At 39.0% G+C, this 22,084-nt stretch overlaps 4 protein-coding genes across 4 annotated transcripts; 3 read left to right on the top strand and 1 right to left on the bottom strand.

Annotated features, from left to right (window-relative positions):
• The first annotated feature begins 166 nt into the window (after window positions 1-166).
• LOC103844638 (cytochrome P450 703A2) lies at window positions 167-2,270 on the top strand. Its single transcript, XM_009121435.3, has 2 exons — window positions 167-1,334; window positions 1,507-2,270. Exons 1-2 carry the CDS (start codon window positions 420-422, stop codon window positions 2,158-2,160), a joined length of 1,569 nt encoding a protein of 522 aa, XP_009119683.1. The 5' UTR covers window positions 167-419; the 3' UTR covers window positions 2,161-2,270.
• Window positions 2,271-3,590: 1,320 nt separating this feature from the next.
• Window positions 3,591-5,433, top strand: LOC103844639 (aspartyl protease family protein 2). Its single transcript, XM_009121436.3, has one exon. The coding sequence runs from the start codon at window positions 3,718-3,720 to the stop codon at window positions 5,161-5,163; it is 1,446 nt and encodes a 481-aa protein (XP_009119684.1). The 5' UTR covers window positions 3,591-3,717; the 3' UTR covers window positions 5,164-5,433.
• A 5,857-nt stretch (window positions 5,434-11,290) lies between these two features.
• LOC103844642 (pathogenesis-related protein 1A) lies at window positions 11,291-12,510 on the top strand. The gene has a single exon (XM_009121438.3). The coding sequence runs from the start codon at window positions 11,418-11,420 to the stop codon at window positions 12,135-12,137; it is 720 nt and encodes a 239-aa protein (XP_009119686.1). The 5' UTR covers window positions 11,291-11,417; the 3' UTR covers window positions 12,138-12,510.
• On the bottom strand, window positions 12,366-21,842 carry LOC103844641 (protein TSS). Its single transcript, XM_033282149.1, has 25 exons — window positions 21,604-21,842; window positions 21,289-21,412; window positions 21,099-21,160; window positions 20,226-20,318; window positions 19,759-19,831; window positions 19,279-19,563; window positions 19,133-19,200; window positions 18,881-19,012; window positions 18,750-18,791; window positions 18,146-18,661; window positions 17,908-18,062; window positions 17,286-17,808; window positions 17,147-17,209; window positions 16,954-17,055; window positions 16,542-16,859; window positions 16,341-16,433; window positions 16,140-16,241; window positions 15,913-16,017; window positions 15,701-15,834; window positions 15,421-15,604; window positions 15,191-15,322; window positions 14,976-15,088; window positions 14,768-14,855; window positions 12,718-14,685; window positions 12,366-12,632 (listed from the first exon to the last, which is right to left on the bottom strand). The coding sequence occupies exons 2-24, from the start codon at window positions 21,347-21,349 to the stop codon at window positions 12,808-12,810; spliced, it is 5,322 nt and encodes a 1,773-aa protein (XP_033138040.1). The 5' UTR covers window positions 21,350-21,412; window positions 21,604-21,842; the 3' UTR covers window positions 12,366-12,632; window positions 12,718-12,807.
• Between the last annotated feature and the right edge of the window lie 242 nt (window positions 21,843-22,084).

The following is a 22,084-nucleotide window of genomic DNA, read 5'->3' as shown; positions in this document are numbered from 1 at the left end:
ATAACAATTTTTTTTTTATGTTGGGATGATTCAAAGAAAATATTCGAATTAAAGGTTTTCAAGCATTTTTATTGATTCTCTATCTATGTTCACGTTTCCGTTCTTTAATCAAAGATGCAATGTCTTTTTCTGACAGCTAATTCTGTCCTAACAAACCGATTAAAAGAACATGAAGAAGGCATGTAATTGATCAAAAAAAAAAAAAGAAGGCATGTAGTTTGTAAAAGTGACACACAAAGAAAGAGATGTATATATGGTTTATATTTAAATTTTCTGAAAGTTGGGTAAGTGGTATGTAGTTCTAACAAAACCTTAGCTACTAGTCTTCCACTATTTGTTAGTATATAACTATATATTGAGCCAACAAAGACTATAAAAAAAATGAAAACATCTGTCCGAACACAAATTATAAGACTAAAATGATTTTGGTGTTAGTTTTTTCTCTGTTTGCTATTTTCTTTCTTAATGTTCTTCTATGGAGATGGCTAAAAGCCTCAGCATGTAACGTCCAAAAGCTTCCTCCAGGTCCACCAAGGTGGCCTATTTTGGGCAACCTTCTCCAATTGGGCCCTTTACCTCACCGGGACATGGCCGCTCTCTGTAGCAAATACGGCCCACTAGTTTACCTTCGGCTCGGAAACATTGATGCCATCACAACAAATGATCCGGAGACCATCCGAGAGATCCTCTTTCGGCAGGACGATGTCTTTGCATCAAGGCCTAAAACACTCGCCGCGGTCCACTTGGCGTATGGCTGCGGAGATGTAGCATTAGCACCAATGGGCCCGCACTGGAAAAGAATGAGGAGGATATGCATGGAGCACCTACTTACAACCAAAAGACTTGAATCTTTTACTTCACAGCGAGCCGAGGAAGCCCAGTATCTTATACAAGATGTGTGCAAAAGAGCGGAATGCGGAAAGCCTATAAACCTTAGGGAAGTATTGGGTGCTTTCTCTATGAACAATGTGACCAGGATGCTACTGGGAAAACAATTCTTTGGGCCTGGATCCGTGGTAGGAGCAAAAGAAGCCCAAGAGTTTATGCATATAACTCACAAGTTGTTTAGGCTGTTGGGTGTTATTTACTTAGGAGACTACCTGCCGTTTTGGAGATGGGTGGATCCATACGGCTGCGAGAAAGAAATGAGGGACGTGGAGAAGCGTGTGGACAAGTTTCACACGAAGATCATCGAGGAGCACAGAAGGGCAAAACGAGAAAAGGAAGACAAAAATATTGAGGGTGACATGGATTTTGTTGACGTTTTACTATCTCTTCCTGGTGAGAATGGGAAAGAACACATGGACGACGTTGAAATTAAAGCTCTCATTCAGGTTACATTACTTATCAACTTTGTTAATGCATCAAATGAATTGCTTGTTAAAAACTCCCTAGTTTGTTTGCATTATATTATAATTTTTATTACATATTATAAGGTTTTCCTTTACATATATAGTTTGTCTTAGCAGTCTTCTGATCACGTTTTATATTTGTAATATTGAGTAGGACATGATAGCTGCTGCTACTGACACGTCCGCGGTCACGAACGAATGGGCTATGGCTGAAGTGATTAAGCAGCCGCGAGTGATGCGTAAGATTCAAGAGGAACTCGATAATGTTGTAGGATCAAACCGGATGGTCAATGAGACGGATCTAGTCCATTTAAACTATCTGCGTTGTGTGGTAAGAGAGACGTTTCGAATGCATCCCGCCGGACCGTTTTTGATTCCTCACGAATCCGTGCGACCAACAACGATCAACGGCTATTACATCCCTGCAAAGACACGTGTATTCATCAATACACATGGGTTGGGTCGAAACACTAGTGTATGGACTACTGACATTGAGGAGTTTAGGCCGGAACGACATTGGCCCGTTGATGGCAGCGGAAGGGTGGAGATAAGTCACGGGCCTGATTATAAGATATTACCATTTAGCGCCGGGAAAAGGAAATGCCCCGGAGCTCCGTTGGGTGTGACGATGGTGCTGATGGCTTTGGCTCGGCTCTTCCATTGCTTTGACTGGACTACGCCGGAAGATATTGATACGGTGGAAGTGTACGGAATGACTATGCCTAAGGCTAAACCATTGTGGGCGTTAGCTAAGCCACGATTGGCAGCTCATTTATACACAATTACACATGATACAATTGGACACTAAGACTTATATTTAATTAGCCATTTCGGTCTCAAATAATATCGTTGTAATTCGTGAACGTTGTGCAACTGACTTTTAAAATCATGATATCCACGGTTCTCGGGAGATTTCCAAGACAACTGACAAGAACACACGTTAAATCTCTAATGAAACATGTTATGTTAGACTTAAAACATTACAAGACACTTATATGTCATAATGTGTATCTCTAAATTTCTAATCATCAAGGAGTGGATCATTATTTTAGTGGAGATCGTCAGGCAATGCTTATTTGATTATCATGTCGAATGCAAATTGTTCATGGCCACCACCATGTAATGATGAGTGAGCACTTAGCATATAGTAAGTACTACTATAAAGCAATAAAGCAAAAAGTGTTTCTTGTAATGGCTTTTGCTTTCTTGTCTCTTTTACATTTGAGCCTTTAATCAAATACTACTTTACTCCATTTTTTCAGATTCTTTAGTTGCGCTTTTCTCGTAGTGTGCTGATTTTTCATCGCATTGGAACTACGCGGAAACTAAAGCCTTGGCTTGCCCAGACCAGGAAAACCGGTCTAAACAAATATTTGGTTGATGAATTGACCGGCCAGGTAGGTGTTTCTTGTGTGATAGACAACTCTTTATAAAGTTGTTTTTTTTCCTCGAGCATTTGATGTAGGATTTGAGAATTTCACCTAAACCCTGTGATAAACCATTTATGAGTGTGAAAGTGTGTTAGAAAATAAATGCTTTCAACTGTGAGAAGTCATGATTCACTGTTCACACTTGTATTCTAGATTTCACATTCTTTGGTGTTCAAAAGAAAAAAAAGAATTCACATTCTTTATACTATAGTGAAAGAGATTGTCAGAGCATTTAATTGGTGTCACACATCCCAATACCAGTCTATATTATTGGTTTTTGTTTTTGTTGTATTCATTTTAGTAGCATGCTGTTAACATATATCGAAGCATTGAACATGGAAGTTCCAAACCTTGGATATCGAATTCTCATGTGAGAGTAAATGAAAAGAGTGTTCGATGATATCAATAATCTAACAAGAACGTGAGAGATCTAAAGTTCGTGACGAATAAACACCAATACTTTTCATGTCACCGTGTTAGATTATCTTTCGTCAGAATATTTTGCATGTATTTTTTCACCCATGTGGAATGTTTTAGTTTTTGACAACTCAAGAGCGAATTATGGCACAAATTGTGGGTGAATTATTGGGCATGATTAACTTTATAAAATAAGCTTTTTCCCTTTTCCACAAACAATTAACATAGTTGTGTTTATCTCCTCAAATAAGCTGATCATGTCATAATGTTCCCCCACACCACATGATGCTTCATGCTAGTGTTTATTATCCACCGAATCTATAACGTCGCTTTTAATCTTATGATAAAAATGAGAGTAGATATTTATTTGAAAAAGAAGAATATCATTCACACATTTCCATTTATTACAGAAAAAAGAATATTAAAAAGGTGCGTCTCTTCAAGAAGACTTAGTTCAAAGTTGAATTATTTATACAGAGACCACTCTCACTGCCATTTTCCCAGAGAAAACGAGAGAAATGGAAGGAAGAAGAAAAGCTTTGCTCTATACTCTCTGTTTCTTCTTCTTCTCTCTACCTTCCTTGTCTTCCCTTCCTGCTTACCAAACTCTAGTCCCCACTTCTCACTCTCTTCCTTCCGCTTCTCCCACCTCATTCCAACCCGAATCCGAACCCGTTTCTGAATCGTTGATAGGATCCGGATCCGACTCTGACTCGTCCATTACACTAAACCTCGACCACATCGATGCTCTCTCCACCAACAGAACTCCCGAAGAGCTCTTCAGCTCTCGGCTCCAGCGTGACTCCCGGCGCGTGAAGTCAATCGCCACACTCGCCGCCCGGATCCCAAGAAGAAACACCACCCATGCGCCGAGACCCGGCGGATTCAGCAGCTCCGTCGTCTCTGGTCTCTCTCAGGGAAGTGGAGAGTACTTCACGCGTCTCGGCGTCGGAACTCCGGCGAGATATGTCTACATGGTGCTCGACACCGGAAGCGACATCGTCTGGCTCCAATGCGCTCCTTGCCGGAGATGCTACTCTCAGTCCGACCCGATTTTCGACCCGAGAAAGTCCCGGACCTACTCGACCATCCCCTGTTCTTCGCCTCTCTGCCGCCGGTTAGACTCCGCCGGATGCAACACGCGCCGCCGGACTTGCCTCTACCAAGTCTCGTACGGCGACGGTTCCTTCACCGTCGGCGATTTCGCCACCGAAACGCTGACTTTCCGACGAAACCGCGTTAAAGGCGTCGCCGTCGGATGTGGTCACGACAATGAAGGTCTCTTCGTCGGAGCCGCCGGTTTGTTAGGTCTCGGTAAAGGAAGGTTATCGTTTCCCGGTCAGACCGGTCGCCGGTTTAATCAGAAGTTCTCTTACTGTTTAGTCGACAGATCCGCTTCCTCCAAACCTTCCTCCGTCGTCTTCGGAAACGCCGCCGTTTCGCGTACCGCTAAGTTCACGCCGCTTTTATCGAATCCGAAGCTTGATACTTTCTACTACGTCGAGCTGCTCGGAATAAGCGTCGGAGGGACGCGCGTCCCCGGCGTAGCCGCTTCTCTTTTCAAACTCGACCCGATCGGTAACGGTGGAGTCATTATCGACTCGGGTACCTCTGTGACCCGGCTGGTCCGACCCGCTTACATCGCTATGAGAGACGCGTTCCGGGTCGGAGCCAAGAGTTTGAAACGAGCGCCTGACTACTCTCTCTTCGATACGTGTTTCGATCTCTCTCATCAAAACGAGGTTAAAGTTCCGACGGTGGTTCTACACTTCCGCGGAGCTGACGTGTCACTTCCGGCGACTAATTATTTGATTCCGGTGGATACTAACGGCAAGTTCTGCTTTGCATTTGCCGGTACGATGAGCGGGCTATCCATTATCGGGAACATCCAGCAGCAGGGTTTCCGGGTCGTTTACGATTTGATGGGTTCCCGAGTCGGGTTTGCTCCACGAGGATGTGCTTAATCCTGACCCGACCCGAGCCGGTACGGATAATGTACTTTGTTTTCGTTTTCTCATTTTATGTTTTAGATGTGTTTTTCGGACAAGTGAATCTTTAGCGGTTGAGTTTAAATACGTGTTGATATAACTTCACGTGTTGTCGGCTGTATTATTAGCGTCTTAAATGTTTTTAACTCTTTGGGCCAAAGGGAGCGGGCATGACCTTTTTTTAATTAACCAAAGCTTTCATTTACTTTTATGAACCTACAAATGATATATTTATTCGAATTCCAATACTATTTGTTTCTTAAAAACTACGTAAACAAGTTTTTGTAATTAGTCGAATAAAGATTATGAAAACAAGTTTCAAGACCATGCTATAGAAACCAGTACAATACTCCTATAGAAAATATCAACAAAAATTATGAATTAATGGTATTCAACCAATTATAAAATAAATTATTTAAAAGATTAATTACACAATTTTTAATAAATAAAATAAAATTTTAAAATTAAAAGTACTTTATATATTAGAATATTAATTTTTTTTAAAAAGCGAGAGAGTAAACCTTAAAGAAGGTAAAGTACGTCCAAAATTTACTTTCATATTTTTATTAGATCTTGGTAAAGTACGGTAGGAGTGTGTATTATATAGGCTAACTAGTAGTATTCCGGCGCTACGCGCCGGGTTTGTTTGTCTTATTTTTATCCGAATTTACAATTTTTTTATGTTTTTAGTAAAGAAAAAATGTTCAAGAAAATAAAAATATGTTGAAAGAAGATGATTTTCCTCCGATTTATTTGATTTTGGTTAGCGATCATAGTGTATTAATTCTTTCTGAAGTTTTCTTAGTTGTAAATGCACATGTTTGTTTTGTGTTTATCTTATTTGAATGAAGATAACAAATTATTTCATCCTCTTAAAGTAGTAACAATCATTGTGGACGTATTGGTTAAATGATTTGTTTTCAAAATGATATTGAATCTAGCAAGTGAATTCTTAATCATGGTCTAGCATTGCTCGTACCTATATTGACTATTTTTCCAGGATATCAAAGTATTCGTGAATAATTTTAGAGGTGGATGTTTGGTCTCATCACAACGTACATTTAAATATTTCAATCCTCATGTGATCTGTTTATTTGGTTTGGCAACAAAAGTATAATATGCTAATGTAGTAGTTGAATTTGTACAGTACGCGGGAGGTACAAAGCCTCTCATTGGATTGAACATGTTAAAGCATGTTAATAATAATTAAACCTTATTCGTAAGTGTATGAAGTAGCTAAACGTTTTACTTACTTGGGTTAAAGTTTTCATGTTTATTTAAATCTATGATGTGTTTTGGTTTTTATTTACCATGTATTTATGACATTATACTATTTTTAATTAATCTATTCATTTGCGTTGATATTTTATTAAAAACAAATCATTATCTTTATTTGAACATTTTTCTTTATCTTTTACACTCTTAAAGTAGAATCACTCATACGATTTTATGAGTGATTCTACTTTATGCATATCATAATAAATTAATATCAACCAAACAATTAATTTAGAAAAATATTCCAAAAATAAAATAAACAATTAAATCATGAATACTTCCTTCTTTATAATTTTCTTTTCAAAACACAGAACTATATTTATTATCCTAAAAACTATTTACAACAATTTTCTGAAAATGTAGCTACTATACAAGTTTTATATAATGCTTTTTGAGAATATTATTGTTTTGCAGTTTATAGTTTTTTAATAAACACAAAACTAAACACAATTTATATTTGACTAAAAATATTAATGAAAAGTTTTTAAGTTTAAATATTTAAAAATAAAAATTCAGAAATTGATATTATCAATATGTCAGAAATAATAGAATATGTAAATAAATATCTTAACAAACAATCTATTAATTTGTATAAAATCTTGAACCTTAACATATCAATAACATTTTTTGGGAAGCTTTCAGAAAAATTATATTCCTCGAAAAATGATATCTAATATAATATTTCATCATTAAAAATTATATTCAGTTTTAAAACATTAAAAATCATTTTAAAATAATGGTAGACGTGTCTAAATTTACAAATTATACTACTTTGATTCTCATATAAGTATATTATATAAAACTTTAGAAAAATTTAAGAAATTAATATTATTAACAAATTATATATACATGTTATATACGGATCGTCAGATTTATCTGTTCGGCCACATGTCAAGATTGGATATTTAAATACTGTATCTATATTATTTCGAATGTGTAGATGTTTTTAATATTTTAATTTTTAAAATATTTTTATTTAGTTTGCAATAACAATAGTTCCACTTTGATTCAGTTTTCTTTTCTAATTAATTTTAATTATCTTTCCATGCGTTTTGGTGTATAAATATACAAAAGAAAAACATACGCATCTCTCCTTTGTCTAACCTTAGCTACATTACCATCATTCATGTGAAGTGAAACAGAAAAACAGAACAAATTAAGGACTTGAACATCTTCATGATGATGTCGACAAATTCAACTTCAGAGTGCAACCAAAGCAGCCGCTGGGAAGTAGATAAACAGAGTTGTATATGTTCATTACAGACCCTTTTTTTTTTGTTTTGATCTTCTGTGATCTTGTTTCTTAGAACTCGAAATCGGTTCTTATTATGGAAAACCAAAATCTTACTGTATAGAGCACAAGCAAAAATGTTGATATAGTTCTTCTGTACCATACATATTCTTCTCCAAAAAATTCTGACAAAAATCATTAATGTATTTGAAGCCAGAGATTTATAACCTAACAGCATCAGTGCTAAAGATAGACATAAACTACAGAAAATTTGAGAACATTTCAATGGAACAACTGCAGAATCGTGTGAGGTTTATAATTAAGAACAACTAACAAAAGAATCTTCACGTTCTTTACCCTTTATCCCTGCTCTAATCCATAATTATTCTATGATAGTGTCCTCTCTCACTTTATAAAGGCCTGCAGCCATAAGACAAACGTTACATAAGAATCGCACAAAGTAAGTTTCATGGTTGTAAAGAACTACGAAACATGACCAATAACAAATATGTTGAGGGTACTGAAAATGCCACATGTACATCTACTAATGAAGCTTTAGTTCCATGATGTTTTTGGTCTTGGGAGGATACGCCAAGTAAGCCTTGAGCACCCTCTCTACAACCTTATGCTATGGCGTTACTTTCAGCAGAAGCCTCCTCGGCTCCTCCACCAGTGAGATTCTTGTTCATGCGGAACCCATCCAAGGTCTTGCTTTGTATACTCCCTGATGTTGTAGTCAGGGTATTGACGCCCCACTCGAAGCAGGGAAGACTTGGCGTATAAGAAACAGATCCTGTTTTTGGTACAAAGCCTACTTAACTGCAATCAAGGTATAAAAAACAGATTAAAGAGATTGCAGGAACAGAGAAGGGGCTAAAGGCACAAACTTTGACATATGACAAGATGATTTATAGACAATGGAATTAAATTAAAGCAAAAAGAACCGAACTTTCCCCAGAAAATCAAACTACAGTGGAGATTCATTTATCAGCATTCAACCTCTAATATTAGCAACAAAAGCTCCAATGAAAACTATGAAAAGAAGCAATAGAAACCAAAACTTAAAACAAAATCGACTAAATTGTCTCTAAAAATAACCTCTTTACAAATTCAAGGAGAAGGTTAAACGCCACAGCATACTAAAGAATCTTAAACTCCACCAAAACCTATAGAACTGCGGCAACAATCAAAAGAGGCAAGAACATCTAACACAAAAGATGATCCAATCAAATTCATCAAATTTTTATACCACATCTCCTCAAGTCAGTCAACAAAGGGGGAGCTTGGAAGTGGTTCTTGACAGAGGTTGTCCTCTCTGATTTCGTAGCGGTGTGGATGTTCATCGCAGCCAACAAAGAAATTTATACGCGGAGCTTCTACCTTGGAGATTGAATGCGAGAGAGTGAGAGGAGTGGTGAAAATCATGTAAATGCTTGTTTAATGTCGCAGATGATTGATAACGTATCCGTTACACAGGCATGGTCCAGAAGCGTTGTGATCTGAAAGGCGTGACGGTTCTCCTCTCCAATGAGAAGTTCGACAAAGAAGAAACCTAAGAACCTATGGACCAGCATAAGAGACAATTGTAGGGTCCATTAAAAAGATCGCACAACAGAAGTCCATTAAAAAATCGCCGAATGACCAAATTTAGATGTTTAAAGAGGTACTGACACGTGTTACAAGAAGCCCCACCCTCCATACTGACGTGGAAGAAGGAGGAGAGAGCAAAGCCTCATTTATTGTATAAGATAGAGCACATGAATTTTCGTGTTGGTATTTCTTAAACAGACAAAAACGAAGATCCAGCGCGACGTTAGAGACAGGGTCCGGATTTTATTTATTTATTAGGTTGAATACTTCTTTAATCCTACTAGTAATTTTGGGTTTAGTCTACTTTATCACCAAATTATCTTGAATAAGAGATATTAGAATGTTGTCTTCACTCGGCTATTTTTTTTTTGCTAAATAGTAAATATCATTTGAGAAATGAACTGTTGAGGTTTACAAGATGTGATGAACAAACTGTAAAACCTTTAAAACATACTTCCAAGGCAAAAAAGGTAAAAAAACATGGAAACATAAATCAATCGAACTTGAAACCGTTCTGCTTTGATGCGAACATGACTTCAAGTATCGATACAAACTTGTAGTAGCCGGATGGAAGGTTGAGCTGAGACGGGCTTGAAAGGAGAGACCCGGGACACTAGAACGCAAGGAACAAAACACTAGTAGGAAGCGGATTCAACGGCTGCCTGCACAACTTGTTTTACTACGAGAGACAGAAACGATCCCGCTCAAGGACTGTCCTCTAGGTCCGGGCTGGGAAAGAACTAAACTCGGATTCAGCAAAAAACGAGACAACACACACTACGGATGCTTAATAGCGCTCAACTAACTCTACCGCACTCGCCCTCTAAGTCGGTACAGAGAAAGGGGCAGCATCACCACCTCCCGGGTCTTACTACCTCCTCCAACTGCAAAGTGTTACCAAGAGCTCCAAGGAAACGAAGAACCTCCACAACCCAACTCAATTAAACCTGCAATACCAATCCATACTAACAAGAAACGCCAATACCAACAACAAAGGAGGGGAGATGAGCTAAGTTAATGCATCACTCAGTAGCTAATCACCTAATCTTGACTTAACGGAGTGACAGAGATGACCCTATCGCATTCAGTCCGAGGTCCCGAGACCTCTAGCTCAGACGACGCATACCCGGATAGTCTTTGAAGGTAGCGACAAAAAGCGACCTTTTCTTCCAGTCCTGCAAAAAGATTTAGGTGTCGGGAGAGGAGATTGCTTCGGTGGTAAGGAGGATGAAGCGGCGGCACAGTCGCTAGAGGCACCGCATCGCAAAACCCTCTCAGCTTCGACGAATCTAACGACGTCCTCTACGAAGACGACGACCCGAAACAGAGTCACTCACCGACAAACCTTCATGCTGGAGATGGATTTAGATATGGCGGGGTTGGCAAAAGCCCTCTCGCAGCGCCGAACGCGCCGGAGAGACGATCGAATCCAAGAAAAAAAGTTTTCGAAAGTTAGGGTTGAGAGAGAAATTGGGGGCGCGTGATTTCTAATCGCTTCTTCACGAACTTGTCTTCACTCGGTTAGATATTGTAGTTTAGTTGTAATTGAGTTTTCTGTATGTTGTGGGACAAACCCATGAAGTGGTTATTTTGGCTATCTGCATTAGATCTTTACTCTACTAGTGTGGTTGACGACTTGACGTAGTGTGATAGCTTGACATCCGCTATCTAACGAAGTTCAATAGTTATGGTCACTTTGCATCAACTTTTAATTAAAGAAACTCGAATGATTTTCATAATCGTCAAAACTAATCGGAACAGAAAGTTATCATCGATCGTAAGTATAACCTTTGAAATATATATAGATCAATGCAGATTACGGATCAAATTTTGGATAACAAACATTACAATAATCTCACCTTAACTTTAACCTTAGACCTTAATGTTAAGTATTGCCTAAATGTGGTTTTAAATTTAGCGGCATTCCGGTATTCAATATTCACCGTGCGTTGACTCATGCAAACGATATATTTACATTTGACGTTCATAAATAGAAACAATTACTTATTGATTCGTTTTCCCTCTCAACAAATCCTATCGGAGAGTTAATTACACCTTCACCTGCAATTGAGTAATTAACTCTCCTATTAAAAAAATATACTATACCCTCTTTTGTTTCTTTTTTCAAAGAAAAATGGAGCTTCGTAAACGAGAACTACGAGCTCCGTTTCACATATTCATCACCATTACGTTGTTCCTCCTTCAACTATGTGCAGCGACGTCCCAAATCAATCACAGCGAGTCGTCTACACAAACCTCCGTTAACTCTCCGTCAGCACCAAATTCACGATTTCTCTCTTCATCAGCACTGTCGTTAACCGGAAAACATTCCTCCTTCAGGTGGGGGAGAAGACGACATCGTAACAAAGTAAACAGAGCGAGCATTGAGTTTCTATACGCACATAACCTCGTACGAGCGCGCGTGGGAGAACCGCCGTTAGAATGGGATGGAAGATTAGCGGCGTATGCACGTGCGTGGGCGAGACAGCGCGTCGGGGACTGCAGGCTAGTTCACTCCAATGGTCCGTTCGGAGAAAACATATTTTGGGCCGGACAGAATAACTGGAGGCCCATTGATGTCGTCAAAGTGTGGGCCGACGAGAATAAGTTCTATGACGTTAGGGGTAACACGTGTGAGCCAGGGCAAATGTGTGGACATTACACGCAGATCGTGTGGAGAGATAGCACCAAGGTTGGGTGCGCACGTGTGGATTGTTCAAACGGTGGCCTTTATGCTATTTGTGTTTATAACCCACCGGGAAATTTTGAAGGTGAAAACCCGTTTGTAAGTTATCACGGCCAGATTGGTCTTCTCCGGGAAGAACCACCGGCGGTTGTCGTTAATCCATTTTAACTTGAAAATGGCGCGAAAGCTGAGGACACCATGCTTCTGCATTTTTTAGTTGTTAATATTTCTTTTTATTCGAAGTATTATTATTATTTTTGGAAAAAACTTATCTCGTGTTTATTCAGAGGTATTATCATCTAATAACTGATTCAATAAACAAGTTTATAAATTATAATTACGATATTTCGTAGCAGGCCATTAGATAAGATGTAATTGATGACAAATACGCAAAAGTGAACAAGAGATAACAAAAGTTTTTTTAACATGGGCGGCCACAAGGGATATGAAAAAAGATTATGTCCAAAATTTCCTAATCTTTTATTGGCTGAATTAAAAATTAAAACCCAGAAAACAATACTTCAGCACCTCACATGGTATAGAAGAAAAAAAGAATAGTTCTGGCTTTTCCCCCTCTTCAACCTCTCCTTCTCTTAGAATCCAGATCAAATCATTTTGAGACTATCACAAGCCACAGCTTCCGATGACTGATAACGAAATTACCTGAAAATGAAGTCATCATCAAGTTTAAAATACATGTATTAAGCATATGTCTATATATATAAAAGGATTCAACCAAGAAGCAAACCTTTTATACTGTCCCCTAAGAAACAGCAAGGATCAGAGAGAGAGAGATGTGTGAGTGATGAATTTCATCGACGATGCTGAGTCTTTGGTTTCAAGCTGCGGACTTGGGAGCCTCGCTGCCTCTGATGACTCTGCTATAAGCAATCTTGAACGGTTGAGAATCATAAGGCCTGTTAAGCAAACTGATCGGCATTCTCAGTGTCTGTTTCCTGTTTCTCCTTCCTCTTAACAAAATGCTAAAAGTCTTCTCGTCATCCTCAAATTTCTTGGTTCCATTCTCCATTTCACTGCTAGCCACTGCATTCACATGATTAACAGAATCCGTGGTTGCCGCCACATCTTGCTTGCCTTCTTCCACACCCGAAGTGTCAATATCAGTTGGTAGAATGACAGTTGGCTCTAAGACAGTTGAAGCTATTGGCTCGGCAGCGATCATGTGTGGAGGGGGAAACTCAACGGGATGGCATCCGGGCCAAACCGTTCTTGGTACAAACTCCGACATATGCGGCCATGGGAACTGATTGGGATGGAAAGGACCACTGGTTACAGGATAGGTACTTGTGGGGACTGATTGAGTGTAAGGAGGAGGGTATACAAAGGACATTGGCTGCATCAAGTTTGGAGTTGTAGGAGGTGAAGGGAAAGGACCAGGTCCGTGATGAAGAGTCATGTTCACTGGCCACGACGGTCCAATGTTCATGCCTATGGGAGTAGGACGTATGATACTTGGAGGTGATGACGGGTTGAATGGAACAGCTGAAGCTGATAGCTTCTTGTTAGGTAACAGTAACTCTCGCGGGGCGTCGCTGGAGTCTGTAGCAGAGATTCCCAGTTTTTCCTTCAGATCATCGGAATCAGCGGCCAGCTGATCTTTCACTTCTTGCTCTGTGTTGGAATGAATCATATCTGTTACACCTTCCTTATCTTCAAGTACTGGTTCTTCCACCTGAATGCCCCCACCAGATTCTTCATTTCCGTTCAAATTGTTCCCTTTGAATTCCACTTCAGATGATTGTAACTCTACTTCGATCTCTTCTTTGCCTTGAGGTTTGCTAGACTCTGCATCCGCAGAAATTTCATTTTTCACCTCTTTCTCTGACACTGTAATCATCTGCTCATCCCTTGTCAGCTCCACCGATGTGCCCTCTTCAGATTTTTTCTCCTCTTGCTTATCTGAAGCTTCGGCTTGTGGAGCCCAGACTTGATACTTGGCAATGGAGCCAGGTGGTGCCAATGCTACTTCCTTGTAGGATGGAGATTTTCCAAGACTTACAACAGAGGATTTCGGGTATGCCTCATTTTGCACATTACTAGACAGACCAGATGGCACAGCAGGAGAAGCATCTGCCTTCAACCCATCTTCTTCTGATGTTTCAGCTGAAGTTTTGGGGTTATCAGAAGACGGCTGCGTTGATTTAACCCGATATGCCAAGGTTTTCACTGCCTTCCTGCCAAATTTGGTGCCTTGAGTTGTCATTCCGGGAGAATGATGATCTCCATAGTTTGCATAGGACGCTGTACGCTTCTTCAGAACGTAGTATGTGGCGTTCGGCTGAGTAGCATTCTGGAGAACAGGGTTATCATTATCAGCTTCAACATTTTTCTTCTGATATGTATATACCTTTCCAACTGATGCTCGTCGTTGCTTCAACCGGCGACCATATGATCCAGCAGATCTCGGTCTATGCACCGGTTGCCATCCATCTTCACTACCATCAGGGTGTTGTGTCTCAGTTGAACCTTCAGCAGATGTAGTTGGATTACTATTATCCATAATAGCCTCGTCAATGACTGGATGTGAAGGTGGTTCTTCAGCTGGTGCAAGAATTGCCTCCTGATTCGCATCGCTCGATTGACCATCTTCTGATCCAGTTGCTTCTGTCTCCTCTTCAGACATTTCCTTTTGATTTTCCCTTGGGGTTTCTGTTAACTGCTCAGAAACAACGTTCTGATTGGATTTTTCCTTTAGCTACACAATAACACAAGGTCCAATCATGTAAGCACTTTTACCCATTAAAGTGGAGAAATGTGGAAAGAAATAAAAGTTAAACCTTCATATAGCTCTTCCTCTTTGCTGCCACACTCTGTTTCCCTTTTGCGTTATGGCTTGGGTTGATAAAGTCCAGTAGATCGGATACACTGCAAAACATTATGAAGCTAAGGATCTGCCCGAGGAGTAAACTTTATTGATACATTCAAACAGCATAGAAAACGTCTAAACGACAAATAAGGAGATAATATCTAAGGAACTTGTTTGACCTTAGGTGGCCTTTGCTGGCTATAGACGCGTCAGGCTTAGGAGTACCATTTCTTGCAGCTTCCTGTTGTTCAAAAGCCTTGGACTCAAAGTATTCTAGCCAAGCAGCAGCATCCTGAAGAATATAATCAGATCGTAAGGTTTAAGAATGCATACAATTGTCAGAAAGATGAATGATTTGCCTGCTGTGATATTTTGGTTAGATATATATAAATACCTGAGTACGCAAATCATCTGGGCCCAGCTTTGCTCGGAGGATTCTTAAGGTTGTTTGCTCATGCTGAACACTTAAATGGTATGCTTCCATCAACGAGAGCGCAATGGCTATGGCATGGTAGCTTGCAGCAGTCTGAAATTTGACATAATTAGCAGCAATATATTAGCAAAAACAAATCAAAGTTCTTACAAAGTGATGTTCCAAAAAAGACAGAGCATCGGGAATAGAACCTGGATATGGTCAGGACCAAGCAACCTTTGATTACACTTGAGAGCTTTGTGAAGATACCTCAAGGCAACATGTACATTTCCTAGACCTTCCTCCATCATGGCTACATTGATGTATGTAGCAGCAGTGTTCGGATGAGATGGACCACATGTTAGATGTAAGAGATACAACGCACGCTTAACATACCTTACAAAAGCAAAAAAAGTCAGAGTTTAGATGATAGAAAAAGACACCCAAACCATTAAACCTCGCAGTTCTTTGAAATGGAGACTGGTAACTTACTTGAGAGCCAGCTCTGTATGCTGAAGCCTATAATAGAAGACAGCAAGATCACCATAACTCTTCATTGTATCCGGATGATCAAGTCCAAGTTCCCTCTCATTGATATCTAACGCCTTTTGCTGATATATAGTAGCCTGTTTCAACAAAATCTTTTAGTTTTGCAATTGTCATATCGAAGAAAGATATCACAGCCTAACTGTCTATATACAGACCTGGTTAAAGTCACCAGTGTGATATAGAACTACAGCAAGTAAACTGTAAGCTCCGGCTGTCATTCTGTGATACGGACCACAAACTGCTACAAGCTTAGCAAGAGCCTGAGGGAGGGGAAAAACAAAAGAGACGAAACAACAAAACAAATCATGACGCCTGTACAGAGAAACAAAAGTAATATGAAGAAAGAGCTGAAGAGTAGGAAAAGGATTTTCCGGACATGTACCTTTGTTCCATATGTAACTGCATCTTCAAGCTTTCCTTTGTCTAATGCTGTTTTAGATGACTCCAGAAGTTGTCTTCCATCAGCAGACGAACATGCTGCTTGCTGCAGAGATTTAGAATAGAAAGTCTTAACAACTATGGTTGATATATTATTAGAAAGAATACAAATTCAGATAGAAAATTCTTTCATCTTGTCTATTACCTTATGCACTGGGACCAGACTGACCACATCTGTTTTTTGGAACGGTTCTGGGGACTCCATGTCAAAATCCCTTGGAATCAACTCAATACCAACCTGAGGACATACAGTTTAACACAAAACATTAAATTTCAATCTAATAGTTGATTAGCGACTAGTTATAACTCAAAAAAAAAATTTTGGTTAAAGCATTCATTGAATTACCTTATGGCATAATCCACGGAGAATGGCAAACTTTCGTAGATCCTTGTAACTGAAGGCATTGAGATCGTAGTCATATCGTTTCTTCAAGAATTTCTCCAACCACCGGAAGATAAGAGGATGTACATTCCAAGAGTTTTCCGCTTCAGTTTTTGGAATCCCAAGCATCATGTTCAGAGCAGTAGCTACTTTTGCAGCTATTTTGTCAGTGTCAGCAGCAACAGCAGAAATCACCGCCTGAAGAATATGCTTAAGGGCTCTAACAATCATCTCATGAACACACAGAGACTGTACATGTGACAACTTATCTGAGAGCTTAACCTGTTGTTACCATAGATAAAACATGGATGGTTTTATATGATCATTCATCTTCAGTAGATTCTAAGAAAAATGAAGTTAAAACAAGGCTACTTACGACATATCCTAAAGAGCGCATCCGAAGACCTCTTGTGTGCATAAAATCAGTTAGAGTCCGGCCATCAACTGGGGAGAGTTCCAACGAACCAAAATCTGCAACCTGTATTGAGAAATAAATACCAAACACATGATGTGTTATTATCTTCATATTAGCAATAGACAAGAATACAATAAACTTTACACTCATTTACCAGCTTCGGAATAGCGACTTCAGTATAATACTTTTGTGCCAAGTCGACAAGTTCTTGCAACGACTGAAACAAATATTCTTAGTTAGTACACAGTAAGCAAATGAACATATAGCAAGAACTGGAAGTTTAGTGTAAAAACCTTGTCATGAAGTCCAGTATCTGACTCTTGTAGACGAGTGAAGGCTGCTTCAGACAACAAATTCTTCAAGATAAGCACATTTTCTTGAGCATTCTTCTCGGCGTCAGATTGCAAAGTTGCAGTTATTGCAGCATTATCAGCCTCTGAAGAAGCCGTATCAACCTGAGACGATACTGCAGTCTGCTGCGCCTTAGGGCTGCTTGCGTCTGTTTTTTTCTTGTTGCTGTTGAGAGACTTAAGCGGCTTCCCAAGCCCTTCAACCTTGAGTTCATTCTTAGACTTTTCGTTGGTTTGTTTTTTGTCCTTTTCCGTATTCTTTTGATCTTGTAAATGCTGTATCCAACAGGCTCCAAGTTCCCACCTCATGATACTATCCCTGTCTATCTCTTCTTCCTCAAGCTTAACAAGACTTTCCTCCAGCATTTTACTTACAAATTCTCGGGAAGATGTAAGCTCATCATCCTGTTGCTGATGTGTTTTCTTGTTCTGCTCAGGAGAGGATTTATGGAGGAGGAATCTCAAACTGTAAAGAACCATGAGAATAATTAAACAGGTAAGTAACTACATAAACTAAAGAGACAAAGTATGAACATTTTTTTCCTACTATGTAAGAAATGATCACCTGTTGATGTTTAGAGCATTAGCACCACCTTCAGGCTGTTCAAGGAGGTCAACAATTTGAGAAGGTGGGCTCAACTTCTCATTCTCCTTCTCTATTTTGACAACAGAAATGTAACCACAATACTTAAGGCTTATAGTTCCCAAAGTAGCAACATCCTGCGACCATAACCAATTGTAAAACCACTGTTAGACAATGAGTAACAAATCTTAAACATTGAAAGCTTTTTAATAAAACTCACATGAGCAGCAGTGTTCTCATCAGCTGTAAGTCCCTTGAGAAGGTTCCGTTCCATCAGCTTCGTTTTATCCAAACCAGTGGCTTGAATTCCATCAATTTTTGTATCCACTTTGCTACTTGCATTGGAAGTATCCCTCGTAACCGTAACACTCAAATCTCCAACTGTCTCGGAATACAGCACTTGAGAGTCTTCAGCCAGAACTGGGTCAGCCATTACCTTCTGAACAGCCTTGATGGCTCTGAAAGTGGCGACATCAACGAAAAGGTTGTGAAGGAGAAACACTTTTCTGTCTCTAAGTTGCCTCTCCTCTGCTGTTTTGCAAGGCATAGATGCGATAAAGGCGAATTCGTTGGCCCATGGAACCAAATCGTAGCTGCCATCTCTTCCTTGACCACCACCATCCCCTCCCCATCTCTCATCCTCGACAGGGAGAGGCGGAAACGCTGCTGGTGACTGCGCTGCAGAAGGCGGGATGAGCCATGTGTTTGCTCTAAACCCGTAAGGAAGATTCCCAAACTGCACATATAGAGATTAAACGCTATTAAACTTAACTGTAATCCCATTCAACACCGGCTAAATCTTCATTAAGAGAAAAGAAACATACCTTGTTGCGCTCCGAAAATGCTTTCAGAAGATCACTGTAAGCCTAAACATGATTAAAAAAAAAAGGAATAAGCTCAGCTCAACGGTAGATGGATAGGTCATAATGTAAGAGAGGCGAAAGAAAGAAGTTACATTATCGAAGGCTCTACTGATTTGTCTAAGCAAATCAACAAGATTGTGACATATGATTCTTTGTTTCCCGATGCTGTAGAATCCTTTTCTGCAGCCTTCGACATGAACGAGCTTCCCGTTACAAAGCTTCACCTGAGACCAAAGTTTGAAACGCAAACGCAAACGTTATCACCAAAACGCCGATTCGCTACATGGAGAAACCAACCGAATTATAGAATGAGAAACTTTGTGTTATCGTAATCGTCGGCTTACATCGACGGAGAGAAGATGATCTTCCGCCGCGATATCTTCAGTTTCCCGCTTCGCCACGAGCCTTATATCTATAAACACACACAGATCGATTGAGAAAATGGACATCAAAATTAAGGTTAGAGAGAGAGAGAGGGAGAGGATCATACATTGAAGAGGAGGAGTGAGGTGAGCGAGAGAGAAGAACTCATAGAAGCTTCCGAGCTTAGGGAAAGAGTGACTAGTCTCTCCGGCTTCATCAACAACCGCATCCTTCGGCGCAGGAGACGGCGGAGGCGACGTTTCAGTCTGTTTGGGATTCTTTCCACCTCCCTTAACCTGCGCATTTTTCACCGAATCGGATTTCTCCGGCGACGGACCGAAGCAAGTAGTACAGGCGACGACGTCAAGCAGCCGTCTAACGTGCGCCATCGCGGTTCCCTCATTGTAATCCTCTGAACGGAAAAAAAAAATTGCAAACGTCACCTAATTAGAAGAAGCGCGAAAAAAGCTTATGTGACGCCGTTTTGGCATATAATTAATACGACATCGTTTATGTAACTGCACGTTTTTTATATCCGTTACGGCGCGTTAACGGCAACAGATTAAAAACGAGCGTCACGTCAAATTGATGCACGATGGAACTTTACCTTCTGTTAACGTGAGAACACACGGCTTAAGCGCCGAAACATCCACTGTGTCTTTTAACTGCGATCCTCTTACCTGTAACGACAGACATGGATCGTGAGTATTTTACCACAGTACAAATTTTACTCCTTTTATACTATTACTATGATTCTAACTTTTATTTTCTTTATACTATTCCTATGATTTAATCAGTGAAAAAATAACTTATTCTGGTAACATTTCTAGTTGCAGAAAAGGGAAAGAAAAGTCAAAACTAGCAATTTTTAGGCACAATCACACTTAAAATCATTTTTTTATCAGATGTTAGACAGAAGTCTTTTTCATTTGCTTTTTCCTTACTTTGGTATTCAGATCCTATGAGATTCCCCAATAAATATGAATATCTCTGGACCATCCAACATTAACAAGTAACCAACGAGAAAATGATTTAGAAACTTCCACTCAAAATATCATTCATAGTTTTTTTTACCTCATGGGAGAGAGAATAGTTGGTAACATGGCAGGTGTCGAAGTTAACGGATAAAAGCCGACGAACATCTATGATCCTGTCCGTTGATATGCCCTGTTTTCAGACATACGTGCTTCTCTGTTAAATCTACATTTGATCATATTTTCTTCTAAGATAATAAACATGCGTAACCTATGCCTGGAATACGGCTTATATATACCACTGATATTGCATCATAGAAGAAAACTGTTTAACAAATTTTCGAAAAATATGAATATTAGTTGTACGTGTTTATTGACGATAATTTTGTATATATACACATGTTATCGTTATACATATTTCACTGTCTATATAACGTCTACGTAATTTATTGACCAAAATATTAAATAAGTGAATAAGTTGATAATCGAATTCGTGTGTTACACACAGTTTTGTATTTATATACACGTTCAAATAATGATAAAAAAATAAAAGATAATTCTAAGTCAATTGAAATTGATTTATTTAGAAAAAACAATAATAATACAGCATGTATAACTATCAATTTTTATGGTAACGTGTATTCTTTCGCACCTTATCCCAACAACAACAAAATCAAAGACAAGAAAATCGGCCATGCACATTGGGAGTTTATATATCAAAAGCAAAACATGAAACATATTAAGATAAAGTTTCAGAATTATACAATTATACAGTCAAGAAACTAATGTAATAGAAATCAGCCAGGTGCATGAAAGTGTTAAACACAAAGAAATAGAAAACGGGTTGTAAGTTAAAAGTTATAACGAATTTCACAAAGAAATCGCTACCCCAAAAAACAGTTGTTAACACGCAAGAAATATGAGAAATAACAACACAATTCGAAAATGATGCGAGGAAAATAATCACACGAACCTTCAAAATAGCCTCCGTCTCGTCCGGAAGGTTCACAATGACATCCACCATAACCGGAAGAACTGCATATAAACCGTAAACCATGGTTCATATGTAAACTATAATTTAATTATTAATTAAAGAAAATTAATCAACAGCTTATTTTTTTTAATTGAAATTCATATAGATAAGGTTTCACTATTGGTGATACCTTTCTCTTCCTTCTTCTTCTTGTCTCCTTTTGTCTTTCCACGGTTGCTCTTGGGAGCCATTTCTCGAGCTTTTTTTGTTTTTGTTTTTTGTTTTTTACTTTTATTGAAAGAGAACCAAATAAACTGAAAATAAATCGAATTGCTTAGTTAAAACTTAAAACAATACCATTGTCTGACATACAAACAAATGAGAAAATTATATGTCCATAATTTTATCCAAATCATTTAAACTGAATATAATACAGTTAGCTATGTTATCTGCTGATATAACACAAACTAAACACGAAAAATAATAATCAAAGTTCGGTAGTTACCGAGTGATAGGTAGAGCACTAGCTTAGTTTAGTGAGCTTTTCCACCAGCGAAATATGAAATCTAAAAAGTGAATGGTAAAAAAATATGATAAGAAAGAGTTATGTGAGAGTTTAGCAGTGCGAAGAAAAGCTGAAGCTGTAAGCTTTCATGGAGGAAGGGTGTGAGAGAAAAAGATAGAGATAGTAAAAGTTTTGCGAGTGATAAGGAAGCAAGGGCGGAGATTCAATAGTCAGATGGGTAGGATGGCATTTTATGGACGTTGGTGGTATTTTACCGTAATTATCTCCTCTTGAAAGGGTATATTAGTCTTTTAGTCTGTATTGAATTTTGCTTCTTCTTTCGGAATGATTTCTTTCCTATTTTAGGGCCTTTTACCTATTAAATGGGCCTGGAGGGAATTGTCTTATTTCTTTCTTTTCTTATTCATTCATTTGGGGACTATACTCCTTTCCATTTTGATATACCTACCACACGGAATCA

This window comes from Brassica rapa, chromosome A10 (assembly GCF_000309985.2).
Source record: "Brassica rapa cultivar Chiifu-401-42 chromosome A10, CAAS_Brap_v3.01, whole genome shotgun sequence".
Classification (NCBI taxonomy): Eukaryota; Viridiplantae; Streptophyta; class Magnoliopsida; order Brassicales; family Brassicaceae; genus Brassica; species Brassica rapa.
This window is presented reverse-complemented; position numbering and strand designations above follow the sequence as displayed.

Excerpts from the sequence above, each read along its gene's own strand:
- LOC103844638 (XM_009121435.3), top strand. The coding sequence starts at position 420 with ATGATTTTGGTGTTAGTTTTTTCTCTGTTTGCTATTTTCTTTCTTAAT. Across the intron at positions 1,335-1,506 it reads AAATTAAAGCTCTCATTCAG|GACATGATAGCTGCTGCTAC; the intron begins GTTACATTACTT and ends AATATTGAGTAG.
- LOC103844639 (XM_009121436.3), top strand. The coding sequence starts at position 3,718 with ATGGAAGGAAGAAGAAAAGCTTTGCTCTATACTCTCTGTTTCTTCTTC.
- LOC103844642 (XM_009121438.3), top strand. The coding sequence starts at position 11,418 with ATGGAGCTTCGTAAACGAGAACTACGAGCTCCGTTTCACATATTCATC.
- LOC103844641 (XM_033282149.1), bottom strand. The coding sequence starts at position 21,349 with ATGGCTCCCAAGAGCAACCGTGGAAAGACAAAAGGAGACAAGAAGAAG. Across the intron at positions 18,792-18,880 it reads TCAGTAGAGCCTTCGATAAT|GCTTACAGTGATCTTCTGAA; the intron begins GTAACTTCTTTC and ends AATCATGTTTAG. Across the intron at positions 18,662-18,749 it reads CATTTTCGGAGCGCAACAAG|TTTGGGAATCTTCCTTACGG; the intron begins GTATGTTTCTTT and ends CTATATGTGCAG.